The sequence below is a fragment of the Ochotona curzoniae genome, unplaced genomic scaffold, assembly GCF_017591425.1.
Source record: "Ochotona curzoniae isolate NIBS_2020 unplaced genomic scaffold, NIBS_Ocur_1.0 contig_2321, whole genome shotgun sequence".
Lineage (NCBI taxonomy): Eukaryota > Metazoa > Chordata > Mammalia > Lagomorpha > Ochotonidae > Ochotona > Ochotona curzoniae.
The window spans coordinates 3,724,894-3,747,809 of NW_024465421.1; the positions used below are offsets into that span (position 1 = coordinate 3,724,894).

Sequence of the window (22,916 nt, forward strand, 5' to 3'; positions counted from 1 at the left end):
AAACAACATCAGGCATCAGGCCACACACAGGCACACACACACACACACACACACACACACATTTCAAGAAGCGTTATGTAGTGACTCAAGCCAGAGGTGGAACGAGAATGCACAGACTCCGCCACCGACACAACTGCTTGACCATGGGCAAAAACTCTTCCATGCAAAGGAGGGATGGTCAGAACGCCTACCTCATAGGCACCTGCACAGTGCTTACATGACTTACCCTGTCCAAATGACACATGGTAAGCAATCAATCAATGCCAGCTTCTGCCATCTCCAGTGCATAAACACTGTGCTGGCGGCGAAGCAATGCTTGCAAATAATTAAGCACTTCCGTATCTAGTGATTTCTCATCAAGGGAGAAACAAAGAGATCCTTTGACTGTCTAACATGAAGTTCTGCTAAAATCTTCCCTCTATGAACACTAAGCAGTACTTGCCCTTATGCCCAAACCCGGGAACGCACGCCAGTGCACAAGCACTGTGTTCACCTACACACACTGTCCCTAGGTACCCACAGATGTCAAAAGCCAGCAGATGAGCCCACGGAAGAGAGCGTACCCATCTCCGGACTGAAAATACAACTCTTTTTCCTGTCTTCCTATCCCCTTAAGTCAAAATCTGTTTTAGGGAACAGGCACTTGGCACAACAGTTAGGATGCTGTATGCACCGGATCCCATATCCCAACAACTCCTCTACTTCTTATTCAGCTTCCAGGTTGCATTCATGCGCACCTTGAGAAGTCGCAGATGATGGCTCCCTGCCAGCCAAACGAGAGGCCCTGACTGCCTTCCGGCTCCTGGCTTCTGCCTGGACATTTGGACAATGAACCAGTCAGTACCTGGAAAATGGAAGGCATCTCTTCTCCACATCAAACAAAATTTTAAAATAATGTATTTATAATCTACTGTAGGAATCTAAACGGTGAAGGAATAACATATTCTTGCCTTTTAATTACTTTTTTCAAAGCTCAACGATATAAAGAATTCTTGAAACAGTGGAATTTTTCCCTTCTCTTTAATCAACAACCACGTGTGACAAAGATGAGAATCCAGAAAAGAATGCAAATCAACCACTGCTTTCTTCCTCCATTTATTCCAAAAGCTCTAACATTTTCCTTCACGAAGTTTTTCCCCCTAAAACCATCCCTTCTCAGGATTCATTTTATTTGACTCCCCCCTCCAAAACTGCCTGCAGGGCATCCTTCCAGCCCAAAGTCCAGCGGTGTTTTTACTCATTACTCATCAGTGTCCAATTCCCTGTGGACAAGTGCAACCAAGTTCAGCTTCGCCTCTGATGATGTCTTTCCAATGAAAGTAGTCTGATGACCCTGTCCAGCAGAGAGCCCTCAGAATAAAACTTTTATTTTTTGCACTCTTCTTTCCTCCAGTGTATGTGCACAGACGTGGACTCGGGGATTCCGCTTGGCGCTGTGAAAGAATCCAGCATAACTGTTTCCTCAACATCTTTCCTAGGCTTAGACTGTAACTGGGCCTCATTTTCATCGTGCTAAGCTGCTAATAAACTAAAATTCCACTGATTCCAAAAGTCCCTGCAAACCTTAAGTGCTCCAGTGCTTAACCTGTCTTAAAGAAACACATTCACAATCACGAAGGCATTTGTAATCCAAGCCCTCAGAATTAAAAAAAAAAAAAAAAAACTTAATTTAAACCATATTAGGCAAAGAACACTTCCTTAATTGCCACAGGGCTCCCCGTCTGCTGGAAGTGTGGCAAGGGGCTCAACTCATGCAGAATTAGGCTCTGCAGAATCCACAGCGGAGGGCACTTCCAATGTCATGATCACAGATTTATGGGCAGACAAATAACCACTCGGACAGCAGGGCACATTTGACCATGTGTCTCACTGACAACACTGTGATGTAGGCCGAAAAGACCCCAACTGTCACCACACACCCAGAGTTTCTAAGAGAAACCTGATGCCCTCAAGGTAACTCTACACTTTTCCTTTCACCCAAACACTTTAAAGAGTTAGGAACCCAATGCTTCTGAGGTACTCTAAGCCTCAGGGCAGACACAAGTGTCCTCCATTTGTCAGAGAGGAACTCTCCGATACCCGACCCCTCAGAAGCTCCAGCAAAATGTGCAAGAATGACAACAGCAACATGAGAAACCAAGGCAGGAACATCTGGGAGAACCCAGTGAAGACAAAACGAACACATCCTTCAAAAGCAGTGGCTCTCTACCCAGAATCCCCCAGGGGGCTTTCAGACCTCCTCAAGTAGGAGTGGGAGCTTCAGCCCCCTCTCTGTCAGGTATGGGGGCTTTTAAATACTCCCCAAGGCATTCTAATGAGAATTGCAAGCTTTAAAGCTTACCAGAAAGTTCTTCTTCAAATAGAACACACACACACACACACACACACACACACACACAAATTATGTTTTCTGTAAATATGGTAAAATGTTAAGGTTTTTCAAGGATGTTTGTGGCTAATGGGTGTTGGCTCTGTTATGCTTTACATCATTTCATATTTATAAAACACTTCAGTCTCATATTCACTTACATACATATAAACACATTTTTCTACAAGCAGATGTTACAGCAACCTCACAGGATACTGGTCTTCCACAGTACAAGTACTGAGACATGACTTTGCTTTCCCATGGATCACAAACAGCGCTGGTGTATGGGGTGATTACTTCGCTGGGGGAAGACGTCAAGACCAATTCAATTAAGCCTGCTTACTTGAAAATGCTGACCTGCATCCTAGGACACATTTTACAGTACAGGTCCTTTAAAAACGCTGTACTCACACTGCTGTGGACGTCTGAAGAATGTCAATTCTGAAAGACCAGAGGTATCTATCTGCTTAACCAGCAATTCATCCCAAATCAGCAGGGTTGCCAGGACTAAGCCAGAAGCTGTGAAATCCTGTACAGAACCAAATATTTACAGTCACAGTAGTGGGTTGTGACAAGACAATAGCACTCTCAGGGCTTTGGCTCCTGCGCCTTCTTGAAATGGAAATGTGGGAAGCTTATTTGCAGGGCTAGGGTTAGCTAGAGAAGTCAAAAAGGCAGTGTCTGGGTTCCAATGTTGACTCCTCAACCTACTAACTTGCTGACCTCACTGCTCCGTGCCCCTGAGCACCGGCTTCCCCATCTCTGAAATAATAACAGTATTGTTACCGACTTGAAGGTGACAGCCCACTGAAAGCAACATCACACCCAGCAAGCCTTTGATAATTGTGAGCAGCTGACATCTCTAAAATTAGGCTCCACGATGGACACTGGGATAGAGAACTTAAGACACCACCAAGTTGAGACATTTGCCTTCCACAGGCTGCCCGGGTTGGAGTGCCAGCTCCGTTAGGTGTACCCTGGGAGGCAGCAGACGCTGGTTCAAGTACTAGGATTCCAATCACCCAGATGGAAGCCTGCGGCCTTCCCTCTTCCTCTCCTCTCCATCCACCACCCTTCTCAGATTTAAAAGAAAAAAAAAAAAAGTTTCCAAATGGTAGGAGATTCTGACAAGAACAAACAAAGCTGTTTTCCAGTTTGTGTTGATTGGACATTGAACTCTGTACATTCTTGAAGTTGCTGTTCAGGAGAAAGCATACAAACATACCTAAAAACAGCAAAGGAGACACACATCCCCTGCTCTCTCGCTCCATCCGATGCACCCTCATCCCTCCATCTACAAGATACTCACCCAACCAGCCACCCCTCCCTGGAAGCCTTCACCTTTGCTCCTTCTTCAGTGCTCTCCCTCTGACTATTCACGTGTCTGCCTCCTTTACTGCCTTTAGGTTTCTGCTCGAGTACTGCCCCCTTAGAGAAGTCTTACGGAAAGCAGCCGCAACAAAATAGCACATAAGCACACACAAACTACCTTCTGCTTTATAAACTCCCCTTCCCTACTCAACATATTCATGGATCTATTTACTGCTAAATAAGCAGGAGGTGAACTCCGGAGCAGGTCCATGCCTCTCTTACTACAGTGTGCCCAGGTCTAGAGCAGTGCCTGCCCGGCACAAAGAAGCCACCAACAGTCATTTCTTTTTCCTCCCAAAGAAGATCTCATCCTAACACATGAAATAGCCCAAGATGGAGATTTGGTTGAATGAGGTCAGGATTTCGCTCAGCTGTCCCTTTTTGGTTTCCAAAATGATGTCCTAAATCTTTAACTTTCTGGAAGTCTCTATGTTCACATCGCTTCTTTTGGACTCCATAACATTACCTCTGGTGAATGACTGCATTCTGTAATTGTCGCTTCTTAGTCACTCGCAGGCACAAAACAAGGAACACCATCTCCTGGATTCTTACATCCCCAATATGTGCACAGCCAGGCAGAGCTGGAAAACAATTCCAACTACAGAGTGGGATGCAGACTGCGGAGTGGGGAATCTCCTATGCTTTGAATCTCAAAACTGCCAACAACCTACTTCTAGTGGGAAGCATACTGGGGTTTGAGTAGAGACACCTACTATACAGACGAAAACGCAAATCTGGGCAACATGGTGGTTTCTGACTCTGCTACTTCAGCAGGATCCCAGCTAATATAATCCCTGGCTTGACCCTCCTTAGATTCATATTCAGGAAAGTCAAGATTAAAGCAGTATTGGAGCCCAGCGAGGTGGCCTAGCGGCTAAAGTCCTCACTTTGCATGCGCCAGAATCCCACATGGGCACCGGTTCTTATCCCAGCAGCCCTGCTTCCCACCTAGCTCCCTGCTTCTGGCCTGGGAAGACAGTCCAGGACAGCCCAAAGCCTTGGGACCCTGCATCCGCATGGGAGATCCGGAGGAAGTTCCTGGCTCCTGGCTTTGGATTGGCTCAGTTCCAGACACTGTGCCAACTTGGAGAGTGAATCAATGGATAGAAGATCTTCCTCTCTGTCTCTCCTCCTCTCTGTACATCTGACTTTCCAATAAAAATAAAATAAATCTTTAAAAAAAAAAAAGATTAAAGCAGTATCCTAGAAAATAACTTGGGACCTGTGCTGTGGTGTGGCAAGCTAAGCCAGCTAAGCCAGCACTCTTGACACTGGCATCCAAAACAGACAGAGGCTGGAGTCGCAGCTCCTCCACTTCTGATCCAGGTTCTGGCTAATGCACCCAGGAAAGCAGTGGAAGATGACCCATCAAACTGGACTCCTGGCACCCACATGGCAGACTCAGATGAAGCCCCTGCCTTCAGCCTGACCCAGCTCCGGCCTCTGCGGCCTTTTGGGACGTGAACCAGGTGATGTAAGCGTCTCCATAACTCTGCCTTTCAAATAAAACAAATTCATCTTTAAAAAGAAAAGAACTCTGTACAAAGCACAAATAAGGGTTAAAAATACTCTTACAAAACCAACTGGCTACAATACTGTGATGAGGACTAAGGCACAACTAAATCATCTTCTCACACTTGCAAGTAACATGGAAAATATACTCAGCAAAGCGAATGCCTGCAAATCTCCATCCTCCAATACAGCAATGCTGAACTGAGCAAAAATCACCGATTCAAGGCATGGCAGTGACCCATGCTCTAACACTGGAATCTACTCCTTACACTAAAGATATCCGAATGCCTTTGCATGTCCGTATGTCTCCTAACGACGCCACTGCTGTCAGCATGCTGGGAAGCGCTTCTCGGAAGATGGGAGTAATGACAACGCACATCATTGGGAAAGCAATTAGACGCAGTGCTAACCATTTTACAATGGCCATATGGGCTGTATTTCAACAATGTCATTTGCCAATCAGGCTGAGCATACATATGTCTTTGTCCCTAATCCCAGGTACGACACACGAAAATGAATGAAGAAGTCCAACTGAAATGCGGGCAGTGGATGCAGGAATCTGCAAGCAGAACGCTGAAGACACATGCCCCCATGAACCACAATCAGAGGATGCCCACTGTCCTGGAGGAAACGACACACGGCTCTCTTCATGAAAATCGCCAGCGGGACAAGGAATGGCACGAGGCAAAGTTAAACATACACAGTTCCCAACCTACGAGTTTACAACTTGAGACAGGCCCTCGAGGTAATATAAAACTTGCATTTTACAAATACATAAAATGAAAGCGTAAGACATCACCTTTGAAACCCTGAATTTGAAGGTGTGGTTCTGATTACACTAGACTTTTATAGATACAGTTCAATTTCGGAGGACATGCTTTCGACGTGGGGCTCCCCTATAATGACAATCTATCAAAACAAAACTCTGCTGTATTTCCATTTTGGATGTGCTAAAAGATAACTGCTCATGGAAGCATTTCAAGAGCCAGAAGATGTGAACCAACGGCTGCCTCTCTTCAAGCGGAGAGCCTCTTCAGAGAAGCGTTTAGCTTAACAGATCTTCACACGCACCTACACATGCCTGAAGGATGTGTCCCTGTCTTTATACCATACCCCATGGTCTCAACAGGTCTGAACACTGTGGGATGGCCACTTTGAGCCCAGGAGAGATGTGGAGGGGGCTTGGTACTGGAAATGCAGTTGGGATTTCCATAAGAAGCGAATCTAACAGTCACAGTCATTAGCATATTCTTTGTAGCAAAAACAAACCTCAACAGGACAGAGCAGGGAACGGGGGAAGAACAATTTGCAAATGTGCTTAGAATAATGAAAGAAACAATGACAGAGGAAATAATGGACTATTTGTCACCAGGTATCTTCAAGATATAGATATCAAAAGCAAAGAGCTATTTAGAATGGTCTTTCACTAAGAAGAATAGAGTGCCTATTAGTTTAAAAAAAAAAAAAAGGAAAGAAAGGAAAAAGAAAAAGAAACCAAGCTCTAGCAATGAGGTCTCTTTTGTGGCAGAATAGATTCCTGAGAGAAGTGCCACTTCTTGGAATACTTTAAAAGCAGACAAGATAAAATGCTTGGGAATCTATAGCAGAATTTGGCTTAGCTGCACAGCAAACTGTGAAAGGGTGCCAATTCTTTCTCCAATTTGACACTTTTGTTCCAGAGGGCTGTTTTAAGAACTCAATGAACTTAAGTATGTGCATGGGTTCAGAACAGGGACTGCTAATACAGTAGACCTCAACGAAAAGAACAGAAACCCTGGCCTTTCCAAAGGCTTAAAGTCTACCCAGCTAGTACCATCTGGCAAAAAGTCAGATCTTAATAAGAAAAGGATTGAAAAGACTGGCAAGGTATGAGGCAGCAAGAGACTACACTATTTGAGCAGCAGCCACCCAACTGTAACTTCCACCCTTAAAAAAAAAAAAAAAGAAAGAAAGGAGCCCGGCGCGATGGCGTAGTGGTTAAGGTCCTCGCCTTGCACGCACAGGATCCCATATGGGCGCTGGTTCTAATCCCGGCGGCCCCGCTTCCCATCCAGCTCCCTGCCTGCGGCCTGGGAAAGCAGTGGAGGACAGCCCAAGGCTTTGGGACCCTGCACCCGCGTGGGAGACCTGGAAGAGGCTCCTGGCTTCAGATTGGCATAGAATAGGCTGTTGCGCTCACTTGGGGAGTGAATCATCGGATGGAAGATCTTCCTCTCTGTCTCTCCTCTCTGTATATCCACCTTTCCAACAAAAATAAAAATAAAATCTTTAAAAAAAATTTTTTTTAAAAAAGGACTTTGCTAAAGATGGCAATACACTGCCCCCACCCCCTGCCAAAACCCTATTATTATTCCTAGAAAATCCTTTGTAACCAATACAATTTTGAGCTGTAACAAGAAACAAACAGGATCTACGAGAAACCCATTTGAGATTCTCTCACAAAATGAAAAAAAGCACACAGAAGAGTGCTTGGCCTTGAGGTGCCACCACACAGAGGTCAGGACACAGAATCTTGTCTCAGATTTGTGGCTGCACGCAGGGCTCAGGTGACTGAGTCCCTACAGCCCACAGGAGAGACCTGGCTTGAGTTTCTACCTCCCGGCTAGAGCTTCGTCACCCAGCCCAGGTCGCTGTGGGCTCTGGGGGGAACTAAATCAAAAGATGGAAGCATGTTCCCTCTCCCTTTATCTCTCCCCGGTCCCCGCCTCTAGGCTAGATTTATTTTAGAATGGTACATGGAGCCCAAGGTTTCATCGGAGGCACAAAAGGCTGCATTTCACAGCTCTCTCCTACAGACCTTGGAGAGAGGACCTCACCGCTCTGGGTATCAGTCTTTCCAACTACAAAGTCTCATTCCTTTTCTCCCGGCACAGGTGCATGTGACCACACCCATCTGCAAGCACAATACTCAGCACAGAGCAAAGACGAGTGAGAAGCAGCCTCCTGTTCCACAAGGGTTTCTCATGGAAACAGGTGGACTGCATGTAAGCACTCCCAGTACCTACGACCGGGGGAGTACAGAAAGCAGTTATTCTGAGAGCTTCAAGCACACCCAGAAAGATGTCTGCAGGGAGAGCACAGGGGTTAAAATGCAAGAAAACACGGGAAAATCAAACGAGATGTTCAGAACACAGGGAGAAGGCGCTGACTCCAATGCTCCAGGCGCAACTCCCCAGCGGCACCCGGTATGCCACTACACGGGATGTCACAGACCAGGAGAAAATGGAGAGCACTCAAACTTCCCACCACATCCCAAAGAAAACATGAAGCACATCCTGTCATATTCCCACCAGATCCCAATGGAGCGCATGACGTCATGATTAACACTTCAAAAAACCTAGAAAATCTGTTTTAAGTTGGCCCTGAAAGTTCAATCCATTGGAAAAATCACTTCAGAAGGTGAAATATCCCCAAACCAAGAAACAGAGCATTTCCCTGACCTAACATGAACGTCAACATTATCTATATGATCCACAGGGCTGTTCTTGTTCTCTGTAATTCTGGAAACAGGTAGTAGCTGCAGTTGAAATTAAGCCTGGGTTTCACATGGAATGAAAAGGATGGTTTTACTTTATATGTTTAAAAGTTTCAGTGACTCAAAAGTGAAAGGCTACTTTGCCAAAATATCTTATAATCTTTAGAAAGCGACCAAGGGAACAGGAGCAGGGCAAATATTCCGAATTTAAAAAAAATTTCTGATTCTAGCAGTCGTGTGTAAAACTGCTTTTACACATAGGAACTATCCCCGGATCCCAGTGCACTTCAATATTTAAAAACAGTTACATTCCTTCAACTGATGGTGACCTGGAACCATCTGGTCTGTTTCTATATAAGACTAATAAAACATTTTAAAACAACGCAGCCAACACAGCAGGTTTTGGTACTCAGGTGTGAAATGGTACCTCCCAAGCACGCTGGCTGAATCATCCCCCTGCCGCTCACCTGCAATTACCATGGGCTCCTTCCCCAGGTGGCTCGCAGCCATCACACAGCCTCTGCAGCTCACATCTGGAAATACAAATTCCCTCTGCGGGGCTCACATGCTAAGGGAGCCAGAGGATGACAAAAACAAAAAAAATCATGCTGCTTTTAGACAACTCCTGGAGACCGCCTTTTCAATATTCAGTATAAAGGCAACTTACAAAAAAAAAAAATCAAAGCAACTTTCCATCACCAAGAACCAGTTCAGGAGGAGTACTTTCCAAAAACAACAACAACAACAACAAAAAGTTACATGTACTTCTCAGTTCCTGCAGAGACCACCTCCTTCTTCTATGCAGGCCAGTTTCAAAACTTTAGCAAAGAATGTGTCATCAGTTGAGAGGGCATAATTAGATGTTTCGATTAAAGCATTTTCCTTCCCTGGTTAACAAGATAAAACAGATGTCACCAACTTCCCTAATAACAGTACAGCCCTGCTTTGTGGCACCCTTACAATTTTAAAACTCAACTGTCATATAGAAAGATTATAGCTAGGGTGTCTATACCACCATGGCTCTGAAGAGGCTGTGACATGCCTGGACTCCCTAGTGGAACAGATGTGGAAATCATAGTCCATATTCCATGGCCACAAGCCCTCCTTAACGCGCACTTGAAGACTAAGCGCTGGAATCTGCATGATGGGGACGGATTCAAATCACCACCAGTTATTCCTGGATGCATCAGGCAAGCAAGGTGCGAAACCTGAACGGAAAATGCAAATCTCACAGTCACTTCCTTGCAGGAGCACAGAAACACAGGCAGGAGAAAAGTCTCTCAATGAGAGCAAAGTCCACCGAAAGTGTCTGGCTCTCCTAAAATCCCAGCTTCCTTGCAGAGAGGAGGAGTACCATACTTGAGGAAAAAGGACAGATTTTATGTTTTTTTTTTTTAACAGCAACATTTCCCTGGTGCCTTTGATCCAATTTACAAAAATTCGATGCATGCCGATTTTGTCAACATATCAGTCCTCAGAATGTAACTACAGAGAGGCCTGCATTTTAAATGGGAGGCAGAGCCACTCTGATTGAAGTTCAACTCAAACATCCTGGTTTAACAACTCCATTAATGACTTCAAGCGAAGATCTAAAGATTACTCAGCCCCTTTGTCAGTCGCCATGTGTTATTTATGGGACAGCATATCAATCATGTCTTCCCCTTATTATTTCCTACTTTCTGGTCCTAAGCTATTCGGTCTGCCAAATTAATACATTCCATTGCTGCTGCAAATCTAAACAACGCTTGATAAAAGATTAATAAAATAGGTTCTTTGCAACCACATGCTTACCCAGGGAAATTCATCAATGTCTTCTGATTTGCATATTTGGCTCACTGCCCCCTGCAGCCAGTATGCAAGGCACAATGCTCAGGTATCCTTGGTGAACGGTTTGCATTTAATTCAGGGTGTCAGTCTGCCTCCGCTTTAATTACATCCATCTTGATATGTTATTACAATCCCATGAAAACTTTTCATTATATGAATGGTTATAAATACGCACACATGACAAACAGTTGTTATAAATTTCGTGGTTCAGCAACACGCAGGCAAGATACCTCCGCCAACACATCATGTGCGTTTGACGTTCTGAGCATTTCTTGGGAAGAAAAGTTCAGTTCAGTCATACTCCCCAAGTTCATTTGTTTTGTATGTTCTGCCACCAATGTTAAATCGCTCCGAGTTTCCCCGGGTTGGTAGGTTAAAGAAAATTATTTAACCCCCACCCCAAAAAAATGCATTAAAATGTTATGTGTCTCACATTCAAGGTTCTTCTATATCCCAATACTTGTTTTATCTTTCCACTGATATTAAAAAGGAGAAACCTTCAAACCATTATCTTTATATTTCCTTTCCCCCCCCCCCCTTTAGCACTTTCATTAAAGAGAAACCAGGGGTTTGGGGGGGAGTTAAAAAATACAAAGGTACTTACAGAGAAAAGCCAATGAATTTCAGGATCATACACTGAGGAGAACGCAGGCTAAAAAGAACCCTTTTAAAACATCCCTAATGATCCGTGGCTATCAGAATGTGTCCTGGAGAGATTGGGAAGCCTTAGAAATGCGTCTCAACCTAATTTGTACTTGAAGAAGAAGAAGTCCCCCGCCCCAGGTGCTCAGTCCCTGGGGCACTCCCACACTGTGAAGTCTCCAGGCGTCACTAAGTTAGTAAAGAGCCTCTGGGTCCCGGGGCTATCCTGAGCAGGTCAATGATCCCCACAGGCTGCGTTTTCACTTGCAAAACGGAACTACTTTCCCAAAGACCCCCGAGGACCAGCTGGGATGTCACAGGGCTTAGAAATGACATCAGCCAGCAAAGGCTGGTGTGAAACTGATCCGAAGTCAGGGTGTGTAAGTTAGGACAATACTTCCCATAGATTTAACCCTGTGGGTTCATCTCAAAACTGCATTTTTAACAATTAAAATGACCACCAAAACAAACGAGGAAGCAAACTGCAATACGCAACAACGTTCAATACCAAATGCTTGCTTCTCCCCTTGTCCTACCAAAAGTATAATTTCACTTCAACCATGGAAAATCACGTCTCAGTGCAATTCAGAACCTTTCTTGTTCTCGCCAATTGAACATGTACGCAGATAATTCATGCAGATCACTGGAATTCTACCGCGAGGCTGGAGAAGAAGTGACAATGCAACATCCAACTACCCTGGTTTTTGTATCTCTTCCTGCTTCATTTTTATCTATGAAAAACTATTTACCGAGAAACACTCAAGACGGCAAGGTTGAACCAGCAAGCACAAACAAAAAGAGACCTCAAACTTAAGAAAAAAAAAAAAAAGTCACCTTTGGTTTAACATGAGAAATAACTGAAATAGTGAAGTACAAGCACTTAATTCCCTGTGTTAAATTCTAAAATCTCACTGCCTTCTGAAACTTCACAGACCCTGAAACGAGACAGGCTTTATGGTGGAATGAGGGTTAGCTGGGAGGAAAAGAGAAAGGAAAAGGACATCATACACACGCCATGACAACTTGACCCTGGCAATGACTCACATTCATAATTTAGCCACAGTGTGAAAGCATCAAATTTCACCCATTTAACCCAGAATCAAACTGTGCCTCAGTGAGCAGCCACCACACAGTATTTACAATTTGAAAACTTTCTGCCAAAAAAAATGGATTCTATCCGGCACAAGCCATTTTCCATGACTTACAAACTGCGGGCTTTTCCCTTCTCTGTGACTCCATTTTATGGAGTCATGTGAGTGTCTGCAGGCCTCTGAAGGCACCAAGGAGGTAGGGTACCTGGAGGTACAGCGGGCAGCAGGCCACAATTATAGTGAAGTCTTTTCAAAAAAATATCTGTATGTACTTGGTACTTTGTGATGTTTGTTCAGGCAAATCCTAACTGGAATCCAGAAGTGAACCGAGCAATTAGAGAGCTCAAACAGCCTAGAAAACTGCAGCAAGCAACTCAGCCTCACAGCGCTGCTGACACTGACCGCTACGAACAGACCTCCAGACTGCAGGAATGTAAATAACAAAAGTTCGGAATGAGAAAAACTCCACATTTCACTCACAACGTCCCAAATCCATTACCTTGCACTAACTGCCTTTACAGCTTTGAGAGCTCCACCTCAGGAAAGAGAGGGAGGGGTAGGAGGGAGGCAAGCAGTGGGTGGGCGGCTACGGCTTCTAACCGAACCCTAGGATGAGGCCCCATACGCACTAATGGACGACTTGAAAAGACTCCATCCCACAGGACTAAGACATCAGAAGTCTGCAATGTTTAGTCCCTTCCTAAACAAGCAGACACAGCCAGTGTGAAACCCATTCCTTTCCTCAGATACTAAAGGTATAAAGAGGGCCTAGTCTTTAATATTCACTGACAGCATAGCAAGACGCACAAAGCTAGCAACCAGCCCCAGCCTAGCCCAGCCCAGCCCAGCCTCAGCCCCAGCCTCAGCCCCAGCCCAGCCCCAGCCTCAGCCCAGCCCAGCCTCAACCCAGCCCAGCCCCAGCCCCAGCCCAGCCCCAGCCCCAGCCTCAGCCTCAGCCCCAGACTCAGCCCCAGCCTCAGCCCAGCCCAGCCCCAGCCTCAGCCTCAGCCCCAGCCTCAGCCCAGCCCAGCCTCAGCCCCAGCCTCAGCAACAGCCCAGCCCAGCCCAGCCCAGCCCCAGCCTCAGCCTCAGCAACAGCCCAGCCCAGCCTCAGCCTCAGCCCAGCCCAGCCTCAGCCCCAGCCTCAGCCTCAGCCCAGCCCCAGCCTCAGCCCCAGACTCAGCCTCAGCCTCAGCCCAGCCTCAGCCCCACCCCCAGCCCAGCCTCAGCCCCAAGTCTGATACATAGAAGAAATGAAAGAACACAGCTCACATTGACAAGAGAGAAGACATCCTTAGGGTCTCACCATGCCCCTCAGTGAAGTTCTATGTCATAGAAAATGAATGCACAATATGGAACAAATATAGATTCTCTGAGACAGACAGCTCTGTCTCAATTGACAATGTCCTCCAATTATTTCTACTGCTCTTTAAATTACATATGGCTCACCCTAACTTCAATTACCAGGATTTTTAAATCAACCTGAATCTTTCAGAACTTTCTTAAATACCTGCCACTGCATTCCCAGATCTTTTCTCAAATCTACAGCACAGTTAATGTGATTGTAAACCTGAGAAAAAAAATATATATATACATATACATATTCCTTCTTAAAGAGAAAAACATGGCAGGAGGCACTTTTACAAAATTAGGCTACATGAGCCTATTGTGATTCCTATACACAGGATGAGCTAAAATTGAAATGCACCCTCCTCTGCATACAGACACAACCTCTTCCATCAGCAAGTGCTGCAAGATCTATTTGTCCAAAGGTTTCCCGTTGAGCAACCTGATTTCTATTCCTAACACTCTCAAAAAAAAAAAAATCACCCTCTAGTTGTGACAGTACACACAACTGTTGTGTAGTCTGGGAATGTCCTCAAAACCCTCAACACTCCAAACGAGTTTATGTCTCCTTGTTATTAAACTCTTGTTCAGCAGGGAGGGCTAGAAAACACACCTCTCACACAGGATCCAACAGTCCAATCATTAACTTCATGGTTCATTTTTTTTTTCATTTACTGACTCACTCCTATCATATCTACTTCCAAAATTAAAGATGAAACAGTTACAATCCACAGCTCCCACGAGGCTCGTGGAGTCATCCTATCACAGCCTTGACCTCCCCTCATATAAACACTCATCAAAAAAAAAAAAAATCTTCTGTCTTGTAGAATAAAATTCTGAAATCTGGTCAGAATACTTAAGTTCATCACCCTGTGCACTTTCAATAGTGAACTGCCGGACATACCCACGCTCTTCAGCAGTCCCAAACCCAACATCCCAACAAAGCCAACAGCTTCGCAGCTTTCCCTGGCTGTGTCAGAGCAGAAGCCAGGTCCCACCCCTTTCTGAACTTGCACTTCACACACACAGCTAGCAAGAGCAGATCATCTGAAACCTTTGTCTTAACATCAATGTCAGCTTCTTCCCTCCAAGAACCCTCCTCTCCATGTCGCTAACAAGCAACAACACAAGGAACCTGGAAGGGAACGAGGATGGATAAAACACATTGGCTGAAAAGCAGTGTGACGGCACCCACTGGGCTGCTTTTGCAGGGAGAAGAGCTAGCAATGAGCATCACTGGCCCATCCTCATCCCGTGGTGGAGATGCTAAGATCAGTGAAAGGGCTGACACCAGGGAGCAAGGGAGGCAGGGGGAAAAGGTGCAGGAGTCTCCCCTCAGGATTTACACCTCACCCTGCCCTTGCAGTTTCTGCTTTAGCAACAGCCGCCCACACCAGCCTCTGGGCCTTTCAGGTCATCCACCCTCAGCCCGCTCATCCCAGGGGCACAGGTCACCCTATGCCAAAATCTGGACGGATTTTTATGAGTGCGTTTCCAGCAGTTTCCACACTGTGTTACAGATGATAAAGATGAGAATAAAAGTGTCTTGTGGTCAAAGAAATGTAAGTAAAGGGGATACTGCAGTACCTTATCTGATATTTAAAATTCCCAACCCTGTAATAAAGACTTTTATTCTGGCACAGCAAGTCATGCATTAACTCTGTCCAAGCCATCAAGCCCCAAAATCTGTTTGAAGGTAGCTCACTCCACTTTGACCTGGAGAACCACCCCTGGACATCCTGAAAAGCAATGGTCCCTTCCAGCTCAAGAGCTAGTTCAACTACTTGCAACAGAAAAGCTGTTACACTAGGCAATTACTTCTCAAGGAAAGTACTGGCTAGAAGGCCACCCCAGACCTCCCGACCCTCACCAAGCACTCCTGCCTAATCACCCCACATCTCCTGCATGAGTTCGTTTCTGTGCCCTGTCACTGCACCTCTGACAGGGTCCCCTTGTACCCTACTTCCCCTGCCTATCCAAACCACTTCATCCTCAGAGGCCTCACCTCTTCCATGAAGATGTCTCAAACACCTGAAATCCCACTATCTGGTGCCTGAAAGCCTATCGCTCTTAGCTTGATTGCAAGCATTCAAGCACTTGCTTCAAAATTATGTTTTATAGATGTTGAACCTGATTTGCCAACTAAACTGCACAGTCCTTCAAGACAATGCCTGTGTTTTTCTGTGCCTGGCACGTATTAAACACTCCATAGTTACATGCTGATTAATGCCAGGAGTATAATTAATATAGTTTTTAAAATGATTAAGTGATATTTGATCATTACAAATTATTGAAACCTATTAACACGGACTGTTGGAAATACATTCAATTCCATACAGCCTACTTACACCACTGTCGTGTGGGTAAGACCTAAAACACAGCCAGCAAATAATGACCACATCCAAGACCTGGGCTGACACATCAGAAATGAGCCTTCATTTTCATAAGGCTGTAACGGCCTTCACTGGCCCTCTCAACCACGAATCCCACCAACCATACCCCTTGCTTCTTTGGATCAGCTGTAGCAAAAGAGACCGCTCTAAGAAACCTATGCCCAAAAGATAAGTAAAATATTTACAAAGTCATATTTTCAGCTATGGCTTCCTGATTTAAAAAAAAAAAAAAAAAAAAACAAAAAACAACTACACACACACACACAGAGAACAGAAAGCCAAACTGTCATGAATCAGGATACTCTGGTGGTAGCTGAGTCCCCAGCACTGTCATTTGTCATTTGTGAACTAGGCATGCCTGTTTGAGGGTCTATACTCTTATCCTGTCATTCTAAGAATAACCAAATAAACAATATCATATCCAAATAGTAATTCTGCTCCTCCACAGCATAACGCGAAGAACACCAAGTTCAACTTTAGCCTCCTCACCTATCCTCTTATCTTCTATCATGAGACTCTTCACAATGACACACTTGAACTGCAGGGCACAATTACTCAAGTCAAGTGTCCCTGCAGAATATGAAACTACCTAAGCCAGTTTCACTGGCTGTAAAAATCTAAGGCTTTCACCACCTTAACAATGCAACAACTGCAAAGAACACCCAACCTAACAATGCAGGTTCTCATGACGCAAGTTTACTGGTTTTACACAAGTCTCAGAACAAAGTATGGCTAGAGCGGAACTGGTCACAGCAGCATATTTCATGATGAATTAGGAGCATCGTTTTTAAACACAAAGTCCAAAGTCAGCCACTCAGGACAAAATCAGTCAGTGTGCCCATATGAACTGAAAGTACAAGCTTCTAGAATCTGCCAGCTATTGCCCTGGGCTGCCGTAAGCTAGAAAGCCTAGCCGTGCAAGCCAGTATTTCTGGTTTCTCATCACAACACCATCCTGGCAGCAGCCTTGACAATACATGGTGACAATTGTTTTCAATTCTAAATGCAACTCACAAAAAGACAGTACGCATTTTGGGTAACCCTTAAACATCTAGACTAATTCTTAACATTTGCAAACACTCCTGAAACACACATATGTGTCCCAGCTCACGGCTTGGTTGCCAATTTCCTAATAAGCTCTTACATTTCTTGATAGTTCGGTGAATTTTCCAAACTAAATACAGTGGAACACGAGAGGTGTGAACAATCATTACACACATGTGTTCTAACCACCCAGCGTGGACACAGTGAGATAACCAGGAAACATATCTATCTTCTCCCAAACATCTAGACATAGGTGACGATTGTTTTAAATTTCCTACTGGTTTTAATCTGAAAGAGTTTATTTATAGCTCTCCTATAAAACTTGGACTTCATAAAGGTGAATACTGACAGTACACTTGATATTAGCGAACTTGGTCATTTATTTAGGATAATGACACTGGGGTTTTCAGTGGGGTTTTTTGGGAAATTTTCGAGTCAAGAGTCATACGGAAATATTATCAGATGAGATCACATCACAGAGGGAGGGGGGACCGAGCAGATAAAGAAGAAATAAGAGGTTTAAGTTGGTGGTGGTTACAGTAAGATTCATTACACTTTTCTGTCTACCTATGTGTGTGCTCACATTTTTCTATAACATTTTAAAATAAATTGAAAAAGTCTCTTAGAGGCACACAGGACATTCAGATGTGAAGGCGGTCTAACACTCAAACAACCCAAATAACCTGGGCTTGAATCTAGAAAAGTGGCAGGCCAAAAAAAAAATATTAACAGCAAGGGAAGGAATGCTAGCAGCAGCACATACTGGACTAGGTCATGTTTAAAAACCAAGTTGTTCTATAACGGGCAAGTTTTTTTCGCAAAAGCCAAATGGGATAGATGTGCATCCCCCCACCCCCCCAGCCCAGTCACGAAGGGTAATCAGAAACATGTACCTAGGTGACTTCTCTCCCTTCCAAGGGAATCTGAAGGCCCTTCCTGCTCCCTGCAGAACCACTTGTAACCAGCTCTCCCCAGCACTTCCCTAAGCCACCATCACACTTTCCTCACCCACCTTGGCAGAGCGAAAGCCACAGAATTAGCCCGCTAAGCGATCAGCCTCATCACTCAAAATCATAGCCTAAATAAATAAATAAGGTGCCAGTCCTAGAACCAAAAGGTTACTGATTCAGGTCACAAACATTAAAAATCCCTGGTCACCACCAAGACCATCACCACCACCAGCCACTACCATCATCACCAGCAGCAGCCCAGCCAAAAGGAACTGGAACAGAAAAGTGCAACCCTGACAGGAAGAGTTGTTGCTGTTGTTTAAATATTAAACCTGAGACCAAAACACATACTCAGAATCAAACATCTAAACCTACACGATGAGATTTAAGCTATCATTTCACAAAGCTTGTGTCTGAGCATCTGAGACAACACTGTAACAACAACAAAAACCAAAAGAAAAGGGAAAAAGTTTCCTTCGGGGATCTCAAACCATCACATCAGATGTCTCAGAGGCTAAAAACCAACTTACATCTTGGTTTTGGTGCCTAAGAAAGCCGGACCAACTCTGCAGAATCTCAAAGCCTCAGTGTGTGTGTGTGTGTGTGTGTGTGCACGCTGGGGGTGGAGACAGGGAGGAAAGGAGATGGTTACTTTTATAGTGCCTAGTGACCAATCCTAGCACCAAATCAGATGTGTCCAGGCCAAAAATAATTTCCTCCTAACCCCTGGACGGTCTTCTCCCCCTCCCTCCTCGCTGCCCCCACCCTCCCAAGAGCTGACAGGAAAATGTGCATCTGGGAATCAGGGCTGCCGGCAGGTGCCCAAGGAATAAACACACACACACACACACACACACACACACACACACACACACACACACACACACACAGAGCCAATGGCTCAGAAGGGTGGGGGACAATTGGTGACAAGCCCTTCAGATGGATTTATCCTTCCTCCCCACCAGTTCACCCTGTACACTGCACCTTTTTTCTGTCCTTTAGTTCAATTGCTCGTGTGTACACACACAAACACACACACACACATGTGCATCTGCATGTGTATAGCTAATATTATCATTAACCCCTTCTGTAGCAGAGCCCACACAGAATACAGGAAAGCTATTCCATCCTTTCCTCCTCTGCTCTCTCCCCTCCTCCCTCCCTCCTTTCTCCCAACCAGGAGAAAACGCCCCCTTCCCCAGCTTCACCAAAAAATAAATAAATAAAACAAAAAAGGGGTGGAGGGGGTGGCCAAGGCACCACAAAACCCTACAGCCTCCGGTCCCGAGGACACCCAGGCCAAGTCCACACTCCACAGACACACACACGGACATACGGCTCTGTGCCGAGCACACAGACGACCGTCTACAGGCGCCCCAAACCCACCAAAGACACTTGGACCAGCCAAGAAGCCATGATTGGGGAGGGAGGGGAGGAAGGAGTGGGGGCAGAGCTATCCGAGGAAAAAGGGGGGGGCGCATTGTTGTCATGCCTGAACCCCTTTCTCTCTGCCCACCGGCTGGGAAGGGAGGGGGTGCAGGCAAGGGGGCGCAGGGGAAAGGCGAGCGAGAACGAGGAAACGCGACCAGGCAAGGCTGCGATTCCCTCCTGCAGGCTGCCTGCCTGTCTGCCCGCGCCCCCTACTCCCCGCCCCCCCTGCCCGCCGCCCCCCACAAAAAAAAAAAAAAAAGAACCTCGGCCCAGACAGACGGACGGACGGACGGACGGACGGCCCCCGTGCACGGCAGGGGGAGGAAACGCGAGAAGCAGGCGCCCGCCGAGTGGGGTCGTGCATAAAGAGAAACCCGGGGGGCGGTAGGGGGGTTCCCCCCCTTACCTCCAGCGCTTCAAAAGTGACAAAGCTGGTCATGGCAAATCCATCAATGATGTCCTCTTCGGCCGACGTGGACTCTCTCCGCTTCCTCCGCGGGGGTCTGGGCCGGGACGGGGCGGAGGACGGGGGCTTCCCATTGTCTTCCTTGTCGGAGCCCGACGACGAGGCGAGCGAGGGCGCCCGGGTCCGGCCGGCCCCGCCGCCGCCCGCCGCGCCTGCCCCGAGCCCGCCCCGGGAGCGCCTCTCCCGGTCTCGCTGCGATCGCGACCGCCGCTTTCTGCGGAGTCCATGGCCCCGCGCCGGGCCATCCATGGCTCTGCCCGCGCCGGGGTCTTCCCCGCTCGCCGCCCGCCCGCCACAGGCTCCGGCCGCGGCCACACACACGCGCGCGCACACACGCGCACACACACACACACAAAATTGACACCGAGTCCTCCCTCCCCCTTCACGGCTTCCCTCCGCCCCGGCGGCGGTGGCCGAAAGAAGGGAGAGAGAGGAGGAGGGGGGGGGGGGAAGAAAGAGCGGAGAAAGAAAAAATAAAAAGGGGGGGAAGGGGCGGAGAGAGGGGAGGAGGGACGCGGAGCGAGGGCGAGAGGCGAGGAACCCAAGTGGGGGGCTCCCCCACAGCACCGAGGGGTCGGAGGAGCCTGGGAGCAGCGCCGAGCAAAGTAATGGCTGAACACACAGGTCTCCTTTAGAGGGGAGGAGAGAGGGAGAGAGAGAGAGAGAGAGAAAAAATAAAAACTCACCAAGCAGGCAATAAATCAGAATAGCGGAATGCTTTGATCAAGAGACTGGGAGGCTCCGGGGAGCCCTCCCCGCGGCCATTCTCCGCCGCGCCCCCCGAAAACGCCTGCGTCCTCCCCACCCTACACACACACACACACACACACACACCTCCTCACCCCGCTTGGCGAGCCCCCCAAGCAAGGTCCGAAAAAGGTCTCGGGGGGGGGGTGGGCGGAAAAAAGTGGGGGCAATGAACTTCACCCGCCCCTCGCGCAGGGGAGACACCCCCGCCGCCTCTCTCTCACGCACGCCTCGGAGCAAACTCACTCCCAGGCTCCAAAATTTTGCAAGAAATGAGTCCAGGGGAGGCCGGGGTTCGGGAGCGACCGGAGAGGGGCGAGACCCCCCAGAAAGGGAAGCATAATAATGCGTTCATTAGCAGAAGGAGAGGTGGAGGCGAAGGGAGGCGGAGGAAGGAGAGGAGGAGGATGCTGGAGCAGTTGTGGGGTTTTGCTTTTCGGTCTTCGAGGGGGGGGAGGAGAGGGAGATGAAAAAAGAGAAGCAGCAAACCCTGATGCTGCCACCCGGACCCCACCACCACCTCCTTCTCACAAAAAAAAAAAAAAATATATATATATATGTTTTCCAGTCTCAGAGAAGAGGTCACCCTTCCTCAAAAAAAAAAAAAAATTGAAAAAGGGAGGGGGTGAGCCAGTCAGTCAGTCGGTCGCTGAGGAAAGCAGAAAGAAATCTCCAGCGGGAGAGACACCGGTGTGCCGCCGCCGCCTCAAGCCGTGGCCGCTGCCTCTTCCCGTCGCCCGGCCGGAGGCAGAGAAGCGCTGCCGGGAACGCCGCTCTCGCCGCTAACGCTGCCGCCGCTGCCGCCACCGCCGCCGCTGCTGCTGCTGCTGCTGCTGCCGTGGCCGCCGTGGCCGCGAGAGCCCCGAGCCGGAGGGTGCACGGCGTGTCCCCGGGCGGCTGCAGCGGGAGCCCGGCCACGGCCCCATCCTCCGCCCGCCTCGCTCGGCTCTCCCGCTCCTCCCCCTCCGCGGCCGCCTCAGCCCAGTCCCCGAGAGCGCGCGTGCGCGTGCGCGTGCGCGCCCGGCCTCGCGCACTCGTCCTCCCCGCGCCTCGCGCCGCCGCCGCCGCCGCCGCCGCGCGCGCGCTCCCGCTCCCCGCGCCGTCCCCAAGCCCCTGGATCACGTGAGCCGGCCGGCCTGGGCTCCCTCCGCCCCCGCCCCCTCCCCAGTTGTAAGAGTGTTGTAGAAAAAGCAAAAAAAAAAAAAAAAAAAAGGCTGGGGGCTGGCCGCGTTCACGAGCCCAGGGCATGCGCGCTGGGGCGGCCGGGCCTGCGCACTGGGGGCGGAGGGGCGTCCTCGTGGTGGGAGATGGGGGCGAGCGGGGATGGATGGATGGAGGCAAGTCGGGGGGTCGCGGCCCGCGTGGACGGTGAGGGGGGCGGGGCGGGGTGGTGGGAGACCGCGCAAGGGGCGCGCGCGTCCGGGGCGTCTGCGGGACCGTGCGGCCCCCTGACCGCTCCCCGCACGCGCGCGCGCGCGCGCCCCCAGCCCTCTCCTGTTCCCCGTCCCGGCCGTGGCACCTGAGCTGCCTTCCGCCGACACAGCCCCTCCGCACCTCGCCGCCCCGACCAGGGCATTTTCCCGTGCGCAGCGGGCTAGTGAAAGAGGGCATGAGGAGACGGGGACGCGCGGGGGAGAGGGGTGGCCCGGCGACCCTCGGAGAGGGCTTTGGGGGACGCGCCTGCGGGGCGACAGGCGAGGGAGCGGGTGAGGAAACGCGGGGCCTCGTCTCCGCCCCAGCTCCCCTCTGAGAGAGGGCCGGCCTGGCCGAGTTGGAAACTTTTCCCCCCACGTGGTGCCACTAAAAGCGTGGCCGAGTGACCTCGCGCCCGGATGACCCCGGACTCCTCGCCTTGCAGCGGGGGGCCCCTCGGGGTCGCGCCGGCGGCGTCCGATTCCCTCAACGCCGAGGCTGGGCTGGCCTGAGGAGGCGCCGGGGACGAACTTGAACCTGGGCGGGCGGCGGCGGCGGCGGCGGCGAGGGGGGCGGGACCGCCCCGGCCTGAGGGCCCGTTAAACCCGCAAACCGCAGTCCTTTGCCAGCGCCTACTTGGGTGACTTTTGCGAGGGGTGAAAGGGGGCTTACAACTTCTTCCCACCTGCCGACCCCTCCTCCCGCCGCGAAGTAGCTGATGCTTATTTAAAAAGTTGTGTAGCTGAGAATCTATCAGCAGAGGCGATCAGCTTTCCTGGATGAAATAGTTGTGTGTTTTCGGGGGAGGGGGGCGCTGGAATTGATCTACGCAGATCAGA

The 22,916-nt window shown here is 48.5% G+C and overlaps 1 protein-coding gene across 4 annotated transcripts in view; it reads right to left on the bottom strand.

Annotated features, from left to right (window-relative positions):
• Positions 1-20,314, bottom strand: part of AUTS2 (activator of transcription and developmental regulator AUTS2) — a 1,065,184-nt gene extending 1,044,870 nt beyond the window's left edge. For all 4 annotated transcript variants that reach the window (XM_040972777.1, XM_040972778.1, XM_040972775.1 and 1 more), the window contains exon 1: positions 19,858-20,314. In XM_040972777.1, coding sequence (XP_040828711.1) covers positions 19,858-20,166 — 309 coding nt within the window. In that variant the 5' untranslated portion in view covers positions 20,167-20,314. The remainder of the gene's footprint in view (positions 1-19,857) is intronic.
• Positions 20,315-22,916: the final 2,602 nt, after the last annotated feature.